Consider the following 19,568-nt stretch of genomic DNA (forward strand, 5'->3'; position numbering starts at 1 on the left):
ATATGAATGTATGTATGTATGTATGTCAGTATATATAATACATAACTACAACGAATTGTGGGGTATTTATCTTTATCAGTGCTTGGCAGTTAACGTGTTCAGTTAAGTGCTAGAAATAAGACTTTATCACATTTTTTACGCCTTCGTTTTACGGTTTTTTTATTGCGTTAAATGCAGTGCTTTCTAAGCATGTAATACTCTAACTAATGGTGCTCTTACTAGAAATACACAAACTATATATTAACAAAATTAAAATATTATTAAAAAAGTTATGAAATTAATAAATATTATTAAAAATGAAAGGTTAATAAATTATTATTAAAAATTCTGTTAATAAAAAAATATTAAAAAACATTATTGAAAAAATATTAAAGAAAAATAAAATTATTTTTAAATAATAACTACAAAAAAAATCCACATTTTTTAGTTAAGCTAAAAATAAAACAAAAATATGATAAACACAAAATTTCGCTAAACTATTTTGTTAAGAAACAAATGAAAAAAGTTTTATATAAAAAGGAAAATTTACGAACTTTTAGAAGTGAGTGTATAGAGATTGTATTTGCATTTATAGCTGTACTGAGTGACGAGGAACTTTTCTTTCAATCATAATATTTGTTTTTGGATTTTTTTCTTTTCTTTTTTTTGCTTTTTGTATTTTAATGGGTAGGGAGATTATTTGTTTGCGAAAACTTCTGACATACCGCATTGTACTGTAAAAATAGATTAAATAAATTTTAAGAAAAAATAGTATATAATATATAAAAGAAAAATAGTTCTTAATTAGACAAACAACATAAAAGATATTTTTCTACCTACAATTGTCTCAAAATGTATGGAAATGCAAAAATTTTGGATTTTCACTTTTTAATCTCGATTTTGGGATTAAAAATTGATAAATTATCAATTTTTTTAATTTTAAATTTCAACATCTACGATTATTATTAATTTTTATTTTTAAACCCGGATTTGGAATAAAAAATTAAAAAACCAAAAAAATTTTGTTTCCAATTTTTTTTTTAGATTTTTAAGAATACAAAAAAAAAAACAAGAAAAAACGTTAACTTCGGTTGCACCGAAGCTAAATACCCTTCACAGGTGCATTTATGTTAGTAACTATGTGTTCAGTTTGTATGGAAGCTATATACTATAGTAATACGATCTGAACAGTTTTTTCGGATATTATATTGTTAACTTAAGCAGTAATCTATGCCAAATTTCGTGAAGATACCACGTCAAATGCGAAAGTTTTCCATACAAGAACTTGATTCCGATCGTTCGGTTGGTATGGCAGCTATATGCTATAGTGAGCTGATCTGAACAATTTCTTCAGAGATCACATTATTGCCTTAGAAAATAATCTATACCAAATTTGGTGAATATATCTTGTCAAATGTGAAAGTTTTCCATACAAGCCCTTGATTCCGATCGTTCAGTTTGTATGGCAGTTATATGTTATAGTGGTCCGATATCGGCAGTTCCGACAAATGAGCAGCTTCTTGAAGAGGAAATGACGTTTGCAAAATTTCAAATCTCTTAAATCTTAATCTTAAAAACTGAGGGACTAGTTCGTATATATACAGACAGACGGACAGACAGACAGCAGACAGACGGATATGGCTAAATCGACTCTGCTCAACATACTGATCATTTATATATATACTTTATAGGGTCTCCGACGTTTCCTTCTGGGTGTTACAAACTTCGTGACAAACTTAATATACCCTGTTCAGGGTATAAAAAACAAAAATAATAATTCAAGTCTTAATTAAACTATTTCATAATGCATATTTCCAACCCTGGTAAATGGATGTAAATAACAATTTCGAGAAATTTAATAATATAATTCGGCCTATAACTATATTCTTGCGATTTATTGAGAGATGGTGTAACTTGATTAGTTGACCATTATTTCGAATATGCACGAGAAAGCGTCTTTTTAAGTATTTTTGCGAGGAATTCTTCTTTATTATTTTAATATGAAGAAAACGTCTGTCGAAAGTCAACTTATTTTGTTGAAAGTTGGTAGTGAACGTAATCTAGCTAAGTGAATGGACCAAAAGATGTTTACACGATTGAAAAGTAGTGATTTTAACTTAGAAGACGAAGAGAATGTTTTGGCGTTAAAAGAAATTTGGAAGCTGCAAGCTTCACTCGTTAAAGCCAAACAGAGTAAAGGCTCGCAATGTCATTAGGAGTCACTTAGGCAGCCATTACAACACATTTAAAAGCAGCCGAATACATTCTAAAGCAAAGAAATTTGAATTGAAGTCAAGAGAAATAAGTCGTTTTTGCATCGGATTGTGATTGGCGATGAAAAATGGATCCATTACAACAACCCTAAACGCAAAAAATCGAATGTGAAATCTGGCAATACACCCAAATCAAAGCTGAATATCCATAACGCCAAGGTAATGCTCTGTATTTGGTTGGATCAGAAGGACGTGTTGGGTTATGAGCTTCTAAAACCGGGTGAAATCATTAATGGGGAACAACAACTTATTAAATTTAGGCGTGGATTGATTGCCGAAAAACACCCCGAATTTGCGACTAAGCACGAAGCAAGAATGGTAGTAATCCATCAAGATAATAACGCTCGGTCTAATGCTGCAAGAACGGTCAAAAAAATACTACTATTTGAAAAAAAGTGGCTGGGAATTATTAAGCGTTCAAATTTTGATAAAAAAAACCGTTCGAATATAGTTATAGATCTCATATATAAAATATATTTGAATAGAATACATAATGTGCTTCATTAAATATGTGTTTAATGAAAATACAACAATTGATAATTATCAAATTAAATAATTAAATTATAATTTAAACAAAAGTGAAATGTGTAATAATTAAATTTTATATATGAAGTATTTATTTATATAATAATTTGATAATACTTACATAAGGTGGGTTCCAAAGTAAACAGGACTTTAAAAACAACGAAACAAATGGTTCTTTCTGCAAAATCAATTTATTTTATTCAAAATAGTCTTCTTCTGCTTTAATACAGCTTTTTCGTCAGTCAATTTGTGCGGAACAAACCGTGCACACCTTTCGTTAGCCCAATGTTCGGTCAAAATGCGATAAATCGATGTTTTGGAGATGTTCAATTCCATTTATATGAATTTCTATGATGATTTTGGCTGATTTTTGATGAATTCACGCACAGTTTCGCTGGAATTTCCGGTGATCACGAATTTTGATTGGCCCACATGTTGATCGTTATTTATGTCCTCACGATTACTTTGAAAACGTTGAAACCACTCGTGCACTCTGCTACGGGATAGGCAATCATCGTCATAAACTTGTTTCATCAATTCAAATGTTTTACCAATTTTAAAACAAAATATAATGTTGGCTCTTTGTTCGAAGCTCATTTTCGCACCGATAACACAAACATACTGACACTTAAAACGCAATAACTTCACTTCCAATCGATGAAATGTCATGAAATTCTCACTGGACAATCGATGAAGATAGCAGCGTCTAACGCACCAGTCGACATATAGATGGCACCACCAGGGGGCGCTGGATGCAAAAAGTCCTGTTTACTTTGGAACACACCTTGTATGTATGTATAAGTAATAAATTTTTCAACCTAGTATTAAGTGCTCTTTGGTGAAAATAAATTTTCAGCTTAAATAATTAAAATTAGAAATATAGGAAAAACGTTTCATAGAAGGTCTTGAATTTGATTGTTCAGTTTGTAAGGCAGCTATATGCTATAGTGGTCGGATCTAAAAAGTTTCTTTAAATATTGTAGCGTTGCCTTGGACAATGATGCATACTCAATTTCGTGAAGATATCTTGTGAAATAATAAAGTCTTTCAAACAAAAATTTTATAGTTCAGCTTGTATGTATGTAGCTGCCATGCCATTGTTATAAGTAATGAGTAGTTTCTAGGGGAGAGAAGGACGTGTGCAAAATTTCAGAGCGATATCTCAAAAACTTATTGTTTAGATCGCATATATACAGACAGACGGACAGACGGACAGATGCACAGACAGATAGCAGACAGACGGATATGGCTAAATCGACTCAGCTCAACATACTGATCATTTATATATGTATATATTTTATAGGGTCCTCGACGTTTCCTTCTGGGTGTTACAAACTTCGTGGTAAACTTAATATAAGGTGTAATCTAAGTTTAAATAGTGGTCATGAGATAGATGCCCGTTTTTTCGACGCATAACAAGCGTAACGGTGGATTCTAAGTATAGTTAAGGTATTATTCGATTACATGTAGAAGGAGTCACAGAAATCTATTATGGCGAAATATTGAGCTGATTTGACGCCGAATTCCCGCCATAACAATACAACGTTTACAGCTCCGCCGCCTACACCCATTTTGTCGAATTAGACTACGAAGTAATGGCCTTTCAAAAACGTATTTGTCGGACAGGGGAATTAGAGGATCGCTGGGTCAAGTGTATTCCGGTAAAAGGAAATTATGTAGAAAAACAAATAGCGTTTTTTCAAAATTTTCAATTTTTCTTTGAAAACAAAATAATTTTTTGACCACCCTAGTACTAAAACTGCAAGGTGTGGAAAGTGAAATATTATCTCTCTAGGTGGGGCCATAGTGAAATTAAAAATAGGTAAGGTAAAACCCAATACGAGTATAGTTCATATCCCAAAAATTATTAAATTATTAAATTTATCTGTCTGGGGCGAAATAAAGAAAAACAAGAAAAAGTTAACTTCGATTGCACCTTTAATACCCTTCACAAACAAAAAATATTCTTTACATAAAATAGATTGGTCAGTTTATATGGCAGCTGTATGCTATAATGGTCCGACAATTTCTTCGGATATTACACCGATGTCTTAAAGAACAACCCATGCCCAATTTCATGAAAATATCTGGTCAAATGAAAATACTTTCAATACAAGTACTTGATTCCGATCTTTCCATTTGTATGGCAGCCATATGTTATAGCTGTCCGATATCGGCTGTTCCGAAATATGAGAAGATATCTCAAAAACTGAGGGACTAGTTTGCGTATATACAGGCAAATCGACTCAGCTCAGCTCAGAATCTCCAACGTTTCATTCTGGGTGTTACAAACTTTTTGGAAAACTTAGAGCCATATCACTGTTCACGGTATAAACATAAAATTAAATAATAAAATTAAAATAAATAATAAAATAAATGGCGATCCCTTTTTTGTACCATGCAAAATCTGCATTCAATTTCTTCCGGTGTTGTTATACAGACATGTACGTGCACAGAGGTATTTCACCGAAATAATTATTTATCAGTTATGACAAGTGCGTGATATAGAATTTGAAAACAATTCTCCACCGCAGTTATCGTCTATTTTTTCATACATAGTTGAGTCAGAGATTAGCTGAGGCATGATGTATAAAATTCCTTTCGACGATAATTTTCAAAATAAATAGTTGTTCTTGACATTTGCCTATGTATACATGTATGTTCATTTTCATTATATGATAAATAATTATTATTTACCTACATATACTATATTTATACTATTGCAATTCTACTCTATATTAAAAGATCAATAAGTTCAAAAACAAAAATTTAAAAATCAAGTTTACATAAATAGATCGAGTAATAAAAAAGGTCAGACTTCTTAATTGAGATTGTTTTTCTTCTTCCTCTCTCATATACCATCTGATCAAATTTGACTCGTACTGGTCCATTTAAACTGCGTGCCCAAACCTAATCGATAAATTTTAATTTCCAAGAACATAAAATATTCTTGTTAAAATTTAACAACGAGTTGCTGCGACCACGGAATCTTTGAAAATGTTGCAGTTTTGTTTTGGGGAATTTACTTTATCACTAATAAAAGCATTTGAGTTGAACAAAGCATTCACAGAAGGAAGTCACTAAAACTTCCCACATATGAGTCGTTTATCGACCTCTGTTAATGACGATAACATCGAAAAAATTTAGAGAACGAGTTATTAAAAATCGTCGAGTTAGCATCAGATTGCAAAGGATCTCAGTATCTCTAATGGATCGACTCAGCACATTTCGGCTCATGTTTGGGTTATGAAACAAGTCAATGACAGCAAAAGGCCTGAATCTTTTGCAAAAACGACATCGACTAGAGGACGCAAAAGAGATGCTTGGCACCGTAGTCGAGTACATCGAATATCGAACTCATCATTACTGGTGACGAGGCGTGCCTTTATATAAGTAAATATGACGTCAAAACTGTTTAACAAACCAGCGAATGGCGCTCCAAAAATGAGCCGAAACCAGAAAATCTGAAAGCCATTCCTACCGAGGCTTATAACAAGTATATAAAAAATTTAATTAAACGTTGGCATGCTTCTATTGACTCAAAATAGGCCAAGCGATACTAAATATTTGTAACAGTCCGCCGATGATATTTACATACTATAAATATATATGTGACCTGGTTTACGAAAAGGGAGCTAACGTGCGAAAACTAGTTTTCTGGGAAACAGCTGTTAAAAATAAACAACTCGTTTCGTCAGTTTCTCGTTATCTCATTAATTGTTCCAGAGGCTTCAAGGACGTCCAGTAAGTGTTGTTTTAGGTCGGAATATTATTATAGTTCATCGTGTAAGTTGCTTGTGTGGAACATTTAAAAAAGTAACACTGAAGAAGTGACGTTTACTCTAATACCGCGCAGCATTATATTTTTTCGTATTTTTACTCTTCTTTCTCAACATTTTTAGGGAACTTTCAAACAAGTTATGACTTTTTGGATTCTATCACGTGAAAAAGCACCTCATCTTCCATCCGAATCAACTAAAAAGTGAAAATTGATTTTTTGACACCTAAGCCCCCTTTCCGTAGACCAGGTCACATATATGTATGTAACTTTCTCACTTATAATTAATTTGTATATAAAATATAATAATAATGACATTATATTTAGTGTAAATATGTTTTAAATAATCCGCATTAATCCAGTTTCCAGATAAAAACATGCAGATTACATTTTATGTGTGGCGTTAAATAAAATAAACTCACACACAACAAAGTTGTAAATGAAGAAGAGACTCTTTGTTTATATGTATGTGTGTATGAATGAACAACAAGACATCCCATGATAAAAGCTTTTGCCATAATCACTACAAATAACTTCGACACATACGAAATGGCGAAATGCATAGCTGTAACGAAATGCTAGACCAACCTACAGCTAGAAGCAGCAATAAGCATTTGCAGCATTTAATTGATAGCACACTTCGGTTTCTTTTACCCACCCGCACCATATTTCAAGCGACAAGCAATAAAATATTTATCTTTGTATACGAATTCCTACTGACAAGCGTAGAATTTGGAAAAAATACACTAAACTAAACCAATTCTATTGAGGTGGTATTCGAGTTTCGCTCACCTTTTCCTTGACATTGTTTAGAAATTCGTAATGTCGTTTCTTCTTCATTTTTTCGGCATAACGCGCCGTCTCCAATTCGAATTCATCCGAATAACCCAAACCGGTGTTGAGCATTTGCAGGCGTTCGTCAATGAATTGCTGAAATATTTGCAGCTCCATCATTTTCGCTAGAAACGGACGCAAGTGTTTCGGGCGAGATTCGATAAATTTATCGCGGTTGAAGGTCTTGCCCGTTTCACGAAATTCCACAGCATCGCGATAGCCGCTTATCAGTTGCACAAGTACGCCGAGGAAAATTTTCGAAACACGATCGCCAATATGCTCGTTCGAATGGCTGAGCTGTTTCTTCATTTGTGACACAATATCCGCTGGCATTTCGCGTACGTCGTCGAAGGGGCTTTGAAACACTTTCGTATCACAGTTAAGTATCACAACCTCGCCAAGTTCATCGGTTGTCATCTGGCGGTAGAAAAGGTATTAGAAATAATAACAAATTCATTGTAGAATTAAAAATGATGCTAAAAAAATAAAAATAGTAACTTTGTTCTGAGAACCTGATGGCCTAGGGTCGGTTATGAATGGCAGACTTTTCGGTTGAAAAGGAAAAACATGAAAGTTTGAATTTCTTTGTACAAATTAAACAATATAATATATCATCCACGAAAAGCCTTGAAAATGCTACTGACATCGGCTGGCGGCTTTTTAACTTAATTTGGGTGACTAATATTTTCTCTTCCTATATTTTTAGAATATCCAAAGAGAGTATCGTGGTTCACTCAATATAACTTGAAACTACAAACTTAATGTTTAGGACTCTGGCAGCCGACTCTTCTTGATCACAGTTAATATATATTTATAGTACGCCTTTTACATAAGTTTCGAATGTGTTACAAGGGTAATCCTAAAGCCAGTAATACAAACAAGATTGCAAAAAAATGCCGCAATGCTATGATACCGCATCCTAAAATAAATTTATGGAAAAATCAAAATTTTAAGTTATGTACATATGTTAAGTTAAAATTCGATTTCACTCTAAAAAAAATTGCTTGGTAATGAAACAAGTTGAAAAAGCTCTTAAGCTGGTTCGAAAAGGCTGACTGATAAGCTTTTTAAGGTGGAAAAACACTCGGAGATTTGCCATTGTCGAAGTATGACTACCAGTGTGTGTTTAGTTAAGATTATATAGGAGTAACGTTAATTTTGTAGACAACAATAGTTTCCTACACTTTCGTATTGAATTAAAACACATAGATTGTATCACATTAGACCAGGCTAGATCATTTTTGAAAGCAAAAACTATCATAGTTGGATTAAACACATTGGAAACGAAAGATAAAATATCAAAAATTATAGGAAAAATAATTTACGGAAGCGATCTATGGTCGGGAAGAGTAATGGGAGGGGCGTGGTTGCATTTTTAAGGATCAAAACGGTTAACGTCAATTTTTTTTATGAAATGAAAATATGAAAAAATTTTGTATTAAACTTCTTTTACATAACCTCAAAATTTATGTAAAAAATTCATCGAACATCCAAGCTTTTGCGATATTATTTTTATCTAACACAAAATATTTCTTTCGCGGGATTTGGAGTAAACCTATCTTCTATGAATTCTTTTTTCACTTTTTACCCATTTTCTAAGGTTTCTGTAGTGGTCTCAATACATAAATTCAATATGAAAAGCATGTAAAAAGTGCATACTTGAAGTGTTTTTAATCTATACGTATCTACGAACCGTTTCGAGCACTGTTTGCGGCACTCCAATCAGATATGGCATGGGCGCACTCAAATAGTCTTTTAATTTCATCGGCAACACTGGTATAAAGATATGCTGCCACACCATAGGATAGAGGAACGCATTGGCCGCTTGTATGCACGACGACAAACGATCCAGCCGGCGCGATGTGAAAATGATGCGACGCTCAGCCAGCATTGCTGCGAATACAGCAATCATATTCTTTGGATCCACAAAATTATAATACAGATTTAAATTGTGCTGGGAATGAAAATAAGAAAAAAAATTTTAATATTAACATTGCACACACATTAATACATACTAGTGTGGCTAGTGACTTACATTCTCGGGTATGCTGGGCAATTGAAACGTCAGCGGTCGCTCAAACACGAAATACTGTAAACAAACGAGCACAGAAATTCATTTGATTAGATTAAACCACTTGATATGCACATATGCAGTGGCACACTCTGTGCTGTGAATGTGTGAACTTACATTTTGTCCGCCGTTATAGAATAATTTCAAGTGTCCGCCCGGATCGGGCACACCGCGATTATACGCCTCGGCGAGAAAAGTGCGAAAGTCATCGTTGGCATTATTGATGCTCGTTGTGGTGGTCTCATCACAGCGCCGCAACTCGGCCAGCAGCGTCAGCAATCGCAAAAATGTGTCATGCCACGGCAGATATGTGATTATCACCATTGCGGTGTCCGTCTTCGGATCATGGCGACAGAAACCAAACCGCCACTTGGAGTCGTCTGTTGTGAGTACGAAGGAGTACGATTGCACAGAATCGCTGCAAAAATATGATAGAAGAAAAAGAAATAAATGAGTAAATTGCCAAATTTAAATAAACTATCATTAATTACTGCAGAAAATGTTCCATAATTGCAGCTAAATACGAAGTAATTATATGTCGAACTAGTCGAAAAACTAGTTTACCACAAGAAAAGTTTAATCAAACTAGTACGAAGATACTAGTTTCCATCTATAAATTTTCGTCTCAAAAAGCTGTACCAAAAATACTACTTTGACTATTGTAAAATAGATAGAATATGACTAATTGGGCTCGCCAATGAAATCTAATTCGTTGATTCATCGTTCCAACAATACCTTCTTAAGTTCTATGTTCTTAACTGCCTTTGCTAAAGCTAATGTCTTTCCTTGATAAAAAAGAAACCCAATTAGAATAATTTTGAATGCTCATTGTTTGTCATTTCATCATTGGAAAGACTAACTTCTGAACAACGTTTGCAAATCGTTCAATTTTATTACGAAAATTTACGTTCTGTAAAGAATATGTTTCGCTTGCTTAGCTCAACTTATGGTCCACATAATCGGCGTATTGAGCGTACTATTCGCAACACCATCACCCATCTTGAGGCCCAGCATTCATTATTGGATAATGTTTGATCGAATAGACCACGTCCGTTATCCCGCTATGATAATCGACTATTTGATATCTTGAAGCTCGTGGCCTCGACGAAATTTAGTATCTACAAAATGATGTCATTCCCATACATCGCATCAGTTAATGGATTTATTGAGAGAACACTTCGGTGAGCAGATAATTTCAGATTTCCTCAAGAATTTTATTTATTTATTTTCGGTATAAAATCATTTTGTGACCAGGGGGTTCATTCGATATAAGGGGTCGTGAAAAGAAATGTGTTATAAGAAAAGTGGGCTAACTTCGTCGATTTTTAACTGTAGCATACAATATCGTCGTGAAATATTCTGTATGTTATATGAATTTTTGAACTGTCTACTAGGGCCACCCTAATATTTTTACGAATGCTACTTAAGTAGTAGATACGTGTCGGATGAGGCACAGAAATAATTATGCGTATAAAACATTTATTGTATGTATGCAAATGCACGTGTTCATTCGCAACCTAGACAAGGCTATATTTATACGACGCACCGCTAGAAATTCCCAGCGAAAATCAAAAACTTTATCATCTGAACAGTGACAGCAAAATGAAGGAACACTTTAACAAAGGCAAATACCCGGCTGGGCGAAAAGATCGCTGTCAGAGAGTTACTTTGTGTGATATCGAATTCGAATTTAAGTAAATTTTAATATTTTGAAAATAATTGCAAAAAAAGTAATTTTGATGAAAAAAATGGTGCTGATAATAATAAGTGGCTTAATGAAGGTTAGGTTTGGATGTCAAAAAGAAGCTAAGAAGTTGTTAAATATGTTTGCAGAATCTCGAAGTATCGCAAGAGGACTCAACCATCGAGATCCGTATGTTCGTGTTCAAGAAACAATCACGGCTGTTACATCGTCAAAGCAAGCAAATCCAAGAGTTTCGACTCGCAAGTTGGAGTAAGTAGAAGGTCATTACAACGGACACAAGGTGCGTTCCAAAGTAAACAAGACTTTTTGAATCTAGCGCACCCTTGTGGCGCCATCTATATTGACAGACGACCAAAAATTGCTCAGAATCCAACATTCGAAGGACATCATTAAAGAGGTCAAAAAGGACAAAAACTTCCTTTACAATATTGTGACTGGTGACGAAACGTGGTGTTTCCAATATGATCCCGAAACGAAACGGCGGAGTGCTGAATGGAAGGCACCGGACGAGCCGAAACCCAAAAAATCGCGCATGAAGAAGTCAAAAGTGAAAACAATGCTGATTTGTTTTTTTTTGCTTCCAAGGGCATTGTCCACAAATAATTTGTTTCACGCGGCCAAAACGTTATGCGGTATTCTACCTTGGAATTTTGAAGCGTTTGGTGCGCCGTATTCGACGTGTCCGAATATCGCAAAGATGAAAGTTGACGTTTGTTGCACGATAATGCGCCGTCCCATCGACCGATTATTTGACCAAAAATTACATTTTAACCATTAACCACTCCCCGTATTCACCTGATATGGCACCGTGCGACTTCTTCCTTTTCGGAAAAATGCATTTGCCCATGAAAGGAAAGCGTTATGCAGGCGGCCATACCGGCCAACAAGCTAAAACACTCGTTCGACATGCTTTTGGACCGTGCAAAAAGCTGTATTGAAGCAGAAGGATTTTGAATAAAATAAATTGATTTTGGCGAGAAAACCATTTGTTCTGTTTTTTATACCCTGAACAGTTTGTCTCGACGTTTGTAGCATCCAGAAGGAAGCGTCGGAGACCCTATAAAGTATACACGATTACAAAAATGTTATTCAAAATATTGGCCGTCGCTAGCTACTACTTTTGACCATCTTTCTGGCAGCATGCGTATTCCGTGACGAAAGAACTCCTCATCATTCGAGTCGATCCAAGTATCAATCCAATTTTTGACTTCTTCATAAGAACTAAAGTGCTCGTTAGCTAGACCGTGTGCCATCGATTGGAACAAGTGGTAGTCAGATGACGCAACGTCTGGAGAATACGGCGGGTGGGGTAAGATCTCCCATTTCAGCGTCTCCAAATATTTTTCACCACCTTTATATTATTGGGTTCGCAGACGATGTCGCTGTTGTGGTCATAGCAAAACATATACACGATATAGTTTCGATAACCAACAGAACAATAGTGTTAATAAGCGATTGGCTCGAAACTAAAGGACTAAACCTAGCGGAGAGCAAGGCCGAAGCGGTACTCATCACTGGCAGAAAAGTCCGTGAAGTTGCCACGTTCAATGCAAAGGGTGTAAGCATCACGACACAACCGGCAATTAAATATTTGGGAATCATACTCGATGCAAGGATAACCTTTAAAGAACGCTTAGCGTACACAGGCGAAAAAGCTACAAAAGTGTGCAGAGCCTTGACCCTGTTAATGCTCAATACCCGTGGGCCAACGCAAAATAGAAGACGACTATTAGCTGGTATACTAAAGTCAGTCGCGCTGTTCGGCGTCCAGATATGGGGAAAAGCTCTAGAAGTAAAATCATATCGCCGTGGCCTTTTTTCGATATATGCCACTTGCGCACTAAGAGTATGTTCTGCGTTCCGCACAGTATCGGAAGATGCTGCTCTAGTTATTGCAGGCTTACACCCTTTAGACCTCCTGGCCAAGGAGATACAATGCTGTACAAATGACAGGTTACCGTACAATACATCAAAAGAAATAGCAAAGGCTGAGACAGTAGATCAATGGCAAAAGCGCTGGGAGGAAAGCGGAAACGGTCGGTGGATATTCCGGCTGATCCCCAATGTCGAACTATGGCTAAATAGACCACACGGTGAGGTAGATTTTCACGTAACTCAACTTCTCACAGGGCATGGCTGCTTTAAAGCATATTTGAAACGGTTCGGGCACGAAAATAACGACACATGTGATTATTGCGGAGGCGATACCGTCGAAAATGTGGAACACACTTTCTTCTATTGCCCCAAATATAATCTTGAGAGGCAACACTTAAAAAATGCTTTCGGTATAGACCCAACTCCTGATAACATGGTTAACCAAATGGTCGAATCAGTTGAGAAGTGGAAAGCTGCTTGCGAAGTTGCAGCCAAGGTAATGAAATCCCAACGTGCCAGCGAACAGCGGCGGAAAAGAAATGTAACGGACAACCACGACTCAAATATGTAAACAATGTACGAGGGGGGTTATCAGACCAACAGAGGTGGGGCCAAGTAAATGCAACTTGTAACTGAATGCATTTTGACCATCACGTACGCTTGAGTGTCACTCAACCATCCTCTCGACGTAATACTTGACGGTGGTACCGGGGGAACGGCACATGACGGTAGGAGGTTTAGTTCGGATTAAAGTTCCACACTGACATGGGGTTCAGGTTTTCGATGCTTAATCCTCGTAAAAAAAAAACCTTTGCGACGTGAAGCCGAGCATTGTCATGCTGGAGAATGACTTTATTGTGTCTTTCCTCGTACTGTGGCCGTTTTTCTTTTAGTGCTCGGCTCAAACGCATCAATTGCGTTCGGTACCGATCATGTGATGGTTTCACTTGGCTTTAGCAGCTCATAACATATCACCCCCAGCTGGTCCCACCAAATGCAGAGCATGACCTTGGCGCCGTGAATGTTCGGTTTTGCCGGCGACGTGGAGGCATGGCCAGGCTTTCCCCATGACTTTCTTCGCTTAGGATTATCGTAGTGGACCCATTTTTTGTCGCCAATTACAATGCAATGTAAAAATCCCTTTCGGTTGTGCCTTTGAAGCAGCTGTTCACATGCAAAGAAGCGCCGTTCGACATCTCTTGGTTTCAAGTCGTAAGGAACCCAGTTTCCTTGTTTCTGAATCATCCCCATGGCTTTGAATCGTTTTGATACGGCTTGCTGTGTCACTTGCAACGATTTGGCCAATTCCTCTTGGGTTTGAAACGTATCTTGGTCGAGTAATGCTTCCAATTCAGCATCTTCGAAAATCTTCTCCCTTCCACCACCATGCCGGTCTTCAACTTCATAATCACCATTCTTAAAACGTTGAAACCATTCGCGACATGTTCTTTCACTTTGGACAGCCTCACCGTACGTATCCGAAAACATTCGATGAGCCTCAGCCGAACTTTTCTTGGAATTAAAAAAGAAAAGCAAAATTTTCCGCAAATGTCGAGAATTCGGCTCAAAAAGTGGCATTTTCAGTTGACAATAAGTTTGGGATGCAAACAGATCTCTACAAATATTTTGTTGGGTTAATGTTGACACAAATGTCCAAGATCGATATAAAACATTTTTAATCGATTTAATCGACTAGTGCTTGACCCCAGAGACATCTATTGGAAAACGGCGGAAGCAAAGATGTAGACCTATATAATATAAATGATCAGTATGTTGAGCCGAGTCGATTTAGCCATGTCCGCCTGTTTGTCCGTCCGTCCGTATGTCTGTATATATACGATCTAGTCCCTCAGTTTTTAAGATATCGTTTTGAAATTTGACAAACGTCATTTTCTCTTCAAGAAGCTGCTCATTTGTCGGAACTGCGATATTGGACCAATATAACATATACCTGCCATACAAACCGAACGATCGGAATCAAATTCTTGTATGGAAAGATTTCACATTTGACAATGTATCTTCACAATAGTTGGCACAGGTTATTTTTTAGGGCAACAATGGAATCTCCGAAGAATTTGTTCAGATCGGTTAACTATAGCATATAGGTGCCATGGAAAACTTTTGCATTTAACAAGATATATTCACGAAATTTGGTATAGATTATTTTCAAAGGCAACAATGTAATCTCCGAAGAAATTGTTCAGATCGGCTTGCTATAGCATATAGCTGCAATACAAACCGAACGATCGGAATCAAGGGCTTGTATGGAAAACTTTCGCATTTGACGTGGTATCTTCACGAAATTTGACATGGATTACTGCTTAAGATAATAATATAATCTCCGAAAAAATTGTTCAGATCGGATTACTATAGCATATAGCTTCCATATAAACTGAACACATAGCTACTAAAAGAAATGCACCTGTGAAGGGTATATCAGCTTCGGTGCAGCCGAAATTAACGTTTTTTCTTGTATTTTTAAGTCCTGTTTTCTTTGGAATGCACCTTGTAATTCATGGTGTCTTAAATATTTTTCCGTACAAAATTGAAATAACAAACAGGTTAAACCCACTAGATTTGCCTATTCGCTTGGAATTTTGGCAAAACAGACAATAACTTGATAAATTGCCTATTTTTGTCTGATGAGGCCAATTTTGATCTAACTGGAAATGTAAACAAGCAAAATTAGCATATATGGAATGCATCAAATCTAGAAATAATCCATGAGTGGTAACTTGAACGAGAACAAGTCACTGTGTGGTGCGCAGTTTCATAAAAGTGTATTGTTGGGTCATACTTCCTTGAAGAAAACGGTGTAAAAGTAACTGTCAATGGGCACCGTTATTTAAAGATGTTGAATTAGATTAGGATTTTAGCCAGACCGGATATTGCGAAGCTCTATTAAGAAACTCCACTTTCTGCTAGCCCTCAAGACTACTTTACCTGACTGAACCAGACTTTTTTCCCCCAAAACGCTACTCACTTATAAGAACCGCCGTTATCGGACCACTATACGACACAGCTGTCATACAAATTGAAGGATCAAAATCAAGTACTTTTAGGGAAAACTTTTTTTATTTGACAAATGATCTTCACGACATTTTCTGGACGTTTGTGGTAGAATTCATAACGGCTCACACTTGCGCTGATTAATATCATACCGACAACTAAGTAGGTCCCTTATTTTTTGCTATGTACAAATTCAGGTCTTCTAATTGGTGCATCATATTGATCACATGCATTACTAATAGTTGCAGTAGAAACTAGATGATTACATATGTGCATACATTTTTATGGTTCACTATCTGTCTCCAATTATGTACTCATACGAACACCGGTTTGAAGCGTATCTTGTTTGTTTTCTAGTACATTTGTGTCTAGCAGTTAACATGCACTTATTCACAAACATTTCTAATAAGCTGTTGCTCACCAAACGATTACTCATCGCTCTAAAAATACCGTAATAATACTTCAAAGTACAAGACCTTTGTTTTATCGCATGCATTTGTCAGTTTTTCTGGTGACAAAATGTAAAAAGAAATGTGAGATATATAAACAAATATACCAATATAGACGTACATTTGTTCGAGCTTCCCATGAGAACCAGTCGTTTCAGTCGTTCCTTCTTTTCGCTACATGGCGCCAATTGGATATTCCAAGCGATGCCATGTCCTTCTCCACTTGGTCCATCCAACTCTTTCTCTTCTTCCCCGGCGAGTACTGCGTCGAATACTTTCAGAGCTGGAGTGTTTTCGCCCATTCGGACAACATGACCTAGCCAGCGTAGCATCTGTCTCTTAATTCGCTGAACTATTTCAATGTCGTCGTATACATAGTTCCATAGACTGCGGTATTCGCCGTTGCCTATGCGCAAAGGACTATAAATATTTCGCAGAATCTTTCTCTCGAAAACTCGTAATGCCGACTCATCAAATGTTGTCATCGTCCATGCATCTGCACCTTATAGCAGGACGGGAATTATGAGTGACTTATAGAGTGATGGAGAGGGCACAAAAGACTTTTTAATTAAATAGACGAAAATTTCACTAAAAAATACATTTTAACCATACGTGGGGACTCTATCTCCAGTTCTCTTCATACCGCTGCGGAAGAGGTGTAAGGTTACTACCGACCACGCCGACATACTTGGTATGATGATGAATGCCTCGCAGTCACTGTAGAGAAAAACACTGGATACAAAGCCATCCTGCAGTCGATTGAGACTAGGGCTGAGAAAAAGTGGCACCTCGAGAAGTGGAGGGAAGAGAGACGTCTTTTCAACAAAAAGACGATAGAAGCAGGAAGATGTATTTTGTAAAATTGTATGAGAAATTAAGAAAAATAAATGGTTCAAGCCCCGGCCGGCTTTTGTAAGAACAGAAATGGATACCTAATACCAGATACATAGAGTACACTCGAAATTACGAGAGAACACTTCTCGAAACTTCTACATGGCGAAAGTAATGCTGCGACGAATGAAAAAAACCGCAACGACAATCTACGGTGACGACATTGTCATCCCGCCATTTGACCAAGATGAGATGAAAACAGCTCTAAGGCGGCTTTAGTACAACAAAAGGAGCTGGCTATTCGACGCCATGTCTAAATTTGGTATCCCCGCGAAACTCATGCAGAATGACGTTAAGCAAAATCGTCAGCTACGTCAAAATCGGGAAGGACCTCTCCGAGGCGTCCCTCTCGTGCGTCTTTTTTAATAATATGCTGGAAAAGATGATAAGTACCGCTAATCTGAACTGATGCTGATATTGCAGCATTAACAACAGAGCCGTAATCGCAACCTTTTCCAGTGTACAAAGAGACGAGAAAGAGGTTGATCTTGTGGCGAAGGGCAAGACGAAGTCACACTAAGATTCTTCGCGTCTCGAGACAATTGGTGGACAATGGAAGCAAAGGCCACCATGCATTCAATGAAGGGACCAAGTTCAAAGCGACCGGTCTACATTTGGGATGTACAACTTGCGTAACCTCGCAAGGGAAAGAGACAACTAGCGAAGTTTTGGGTTCTCGGCTCAAATTGCCGAAATATACAATATATAAAGGGTCGAAATGTCAATATTCCGTCTTAACCAAACCTCCATCTCTTCACTGGAGAAGAATAAATTTCAAGAGATCTCAGACTGAACAACAAAAAGTGTTTTGTTGTCAAAAATGTTTGTAAGCTTTTAATAAAAACGAATTTCAATAGATCAGTTCTAAAAGGAAAGCCATGTTTAAATATTACAAATTCTTATGGGTCTGCAAATCAGTTGTAGTATCGATATCACTCTGAACAGGGTATATTAAGTTTGATATAAAATTTGTTATTTGTTTTTAGAAGGAAACGTCGGAGATATAAAGTACCATATTTGATGAAAGTGAATTCAAGATTGTCGATTTAATCGTGTCCGTCTCTCTGCCCATCTGTATGTACCTTAAATTGGTCAGTCCATATAGTCAGTTTTTGAGAGGTCGATCTGAAATTTTGCATACGTTCTTCTCGTCCCAATAAGTTGCTCTGTTGTCGGAATCGGACAACTAAAGTATATAGCTGTCATACAAACTGAACAATCAAAATCAAGTTTTTGTGTGGAAAACTTTTTTATTTGACAAGATGACTTCAATTTGGCGAGAAATATTGCTTAAGGAAACTGTAAAATCTTTAAACAAATTGTACAGATCGAACCACTGTAGCATGTAGCTGACATACAAACGAACCGAATTATAGCTTCGGTCAAGCAGTTTTCAACGATATGTTTTTTGCTTAACATTTTTTCACACAACCTTTTGAAGGTCTACTCAAAGTGCGGAAAGTTTTACAGTTTTACAAACAAATTTAAATTTTTAGGGTTGCATTATAAATCTGCAACATTGTTGAAGAAATTTAAGAAATCTTTTTCGATAAAGATCAAAAAATGGCCATCACTGCCGCAGAAAAAGTTTGCGTATAAAACAAAACATGGTGAATCCCAGGATTTTTCTTTAGGTTAAAGTGTACTAAAATTAGTTAAATCAGATTTGTTCGTAGTGGTTGAAGTATTTCAGTGAAATATTAGTTATAAAAAGAAAGTTTTGTGAAATGGTTAGAAAAAGAAAACCAGTAAAGGAGATACAATCGTGAAGTTATGAAGAAGGAAAAACTTTCAGAGGGTTCGGACACAATCCTCGATTCAAAGAGTGATTAGATCGTATACATTTATGTTTCACCGCCTCAAAGCCTCGTTCAGCGCGTCCCTCTAAATTAAGTGATCGTAAAAAGGGCAACATCCGTATATACTAGGAAATATAATTTTTTCTTTAAATTAAAATTTGTTATGTTTTTATCTTTGTATGCAAACTTTTTCTAAACTGAATTATCCTTTTTATTTTGTTCTTGTTTTTGTTTTTAATTAATTTTCAATATTGTCGAAATATTGTAAATAAACCATAAATTTATGTTCGAAATGTTTTTATTTGTATAAGTTTTAATAGTAAGTAGTTCAGACTAGCGTATGTACATATATGTATATGTATGTATATACATATGTATAT

At 36.2% G+C, this 19,568-nt stretch overlaps 1 protein-coding gene across 4 annotated transcripts in view; it reads right to left on the bottom strand.

The window, feature by feature from the left end:
• Window positions 1-19,568, bottom strand: part of LOC120770239 (DENN domain-containing protein 1A) — a 42,210-nt gene that overhangs the window by 17,684 nt on the left and 4,958 nt on the right. For 2 of the 4 annotated variants that reach the window (XM_040097533.1, XM_040097536.1), the window contains exons 3-7: window positions 9,578-9,878; window positions 9,425-9,478; window positions 9,083-9,343; window positions 7,348-7,806; window positions 705-713 (exon numbers count right to left, since the gene is read on the bottom strand). In XM_040097533.1, coding sequence (XP_039953467.1) covers window positions 705-713; window positions 7,348-7,806; window positions 9,083-9,343; window positions 9,425-9,478; window positions 9,578-9,878 — 1,084 coding nt within the window. The remainder of the gene's footprint in view (window positions 1-704; window positions 714-7,347; window positions 7,807-9,082; window positions 9,344-9,424; window positions 9,479-9,577; window positions 9,879-19,568) is intronic. The other 2 variants (XM_040097535.1, XM_040097534.1) reach the window with 1 other exon arrangement.

This window comes from Bactrocera tryoni, chromosome 3, assembly GCF_016617805.1.
Source record: "Bactrocera tryoni isolate S06 chromosome 3, CSIRO_BtryS06_freeze2, whole genome shotgun sequence".
NCBI classification, from domain to species: domain Eukaryota; kingdom Metazoa; phylum Arthropoda; class Insecta; order Diptera; family Tephritidae; genus Bactrocera; species Bactrocera tryoni.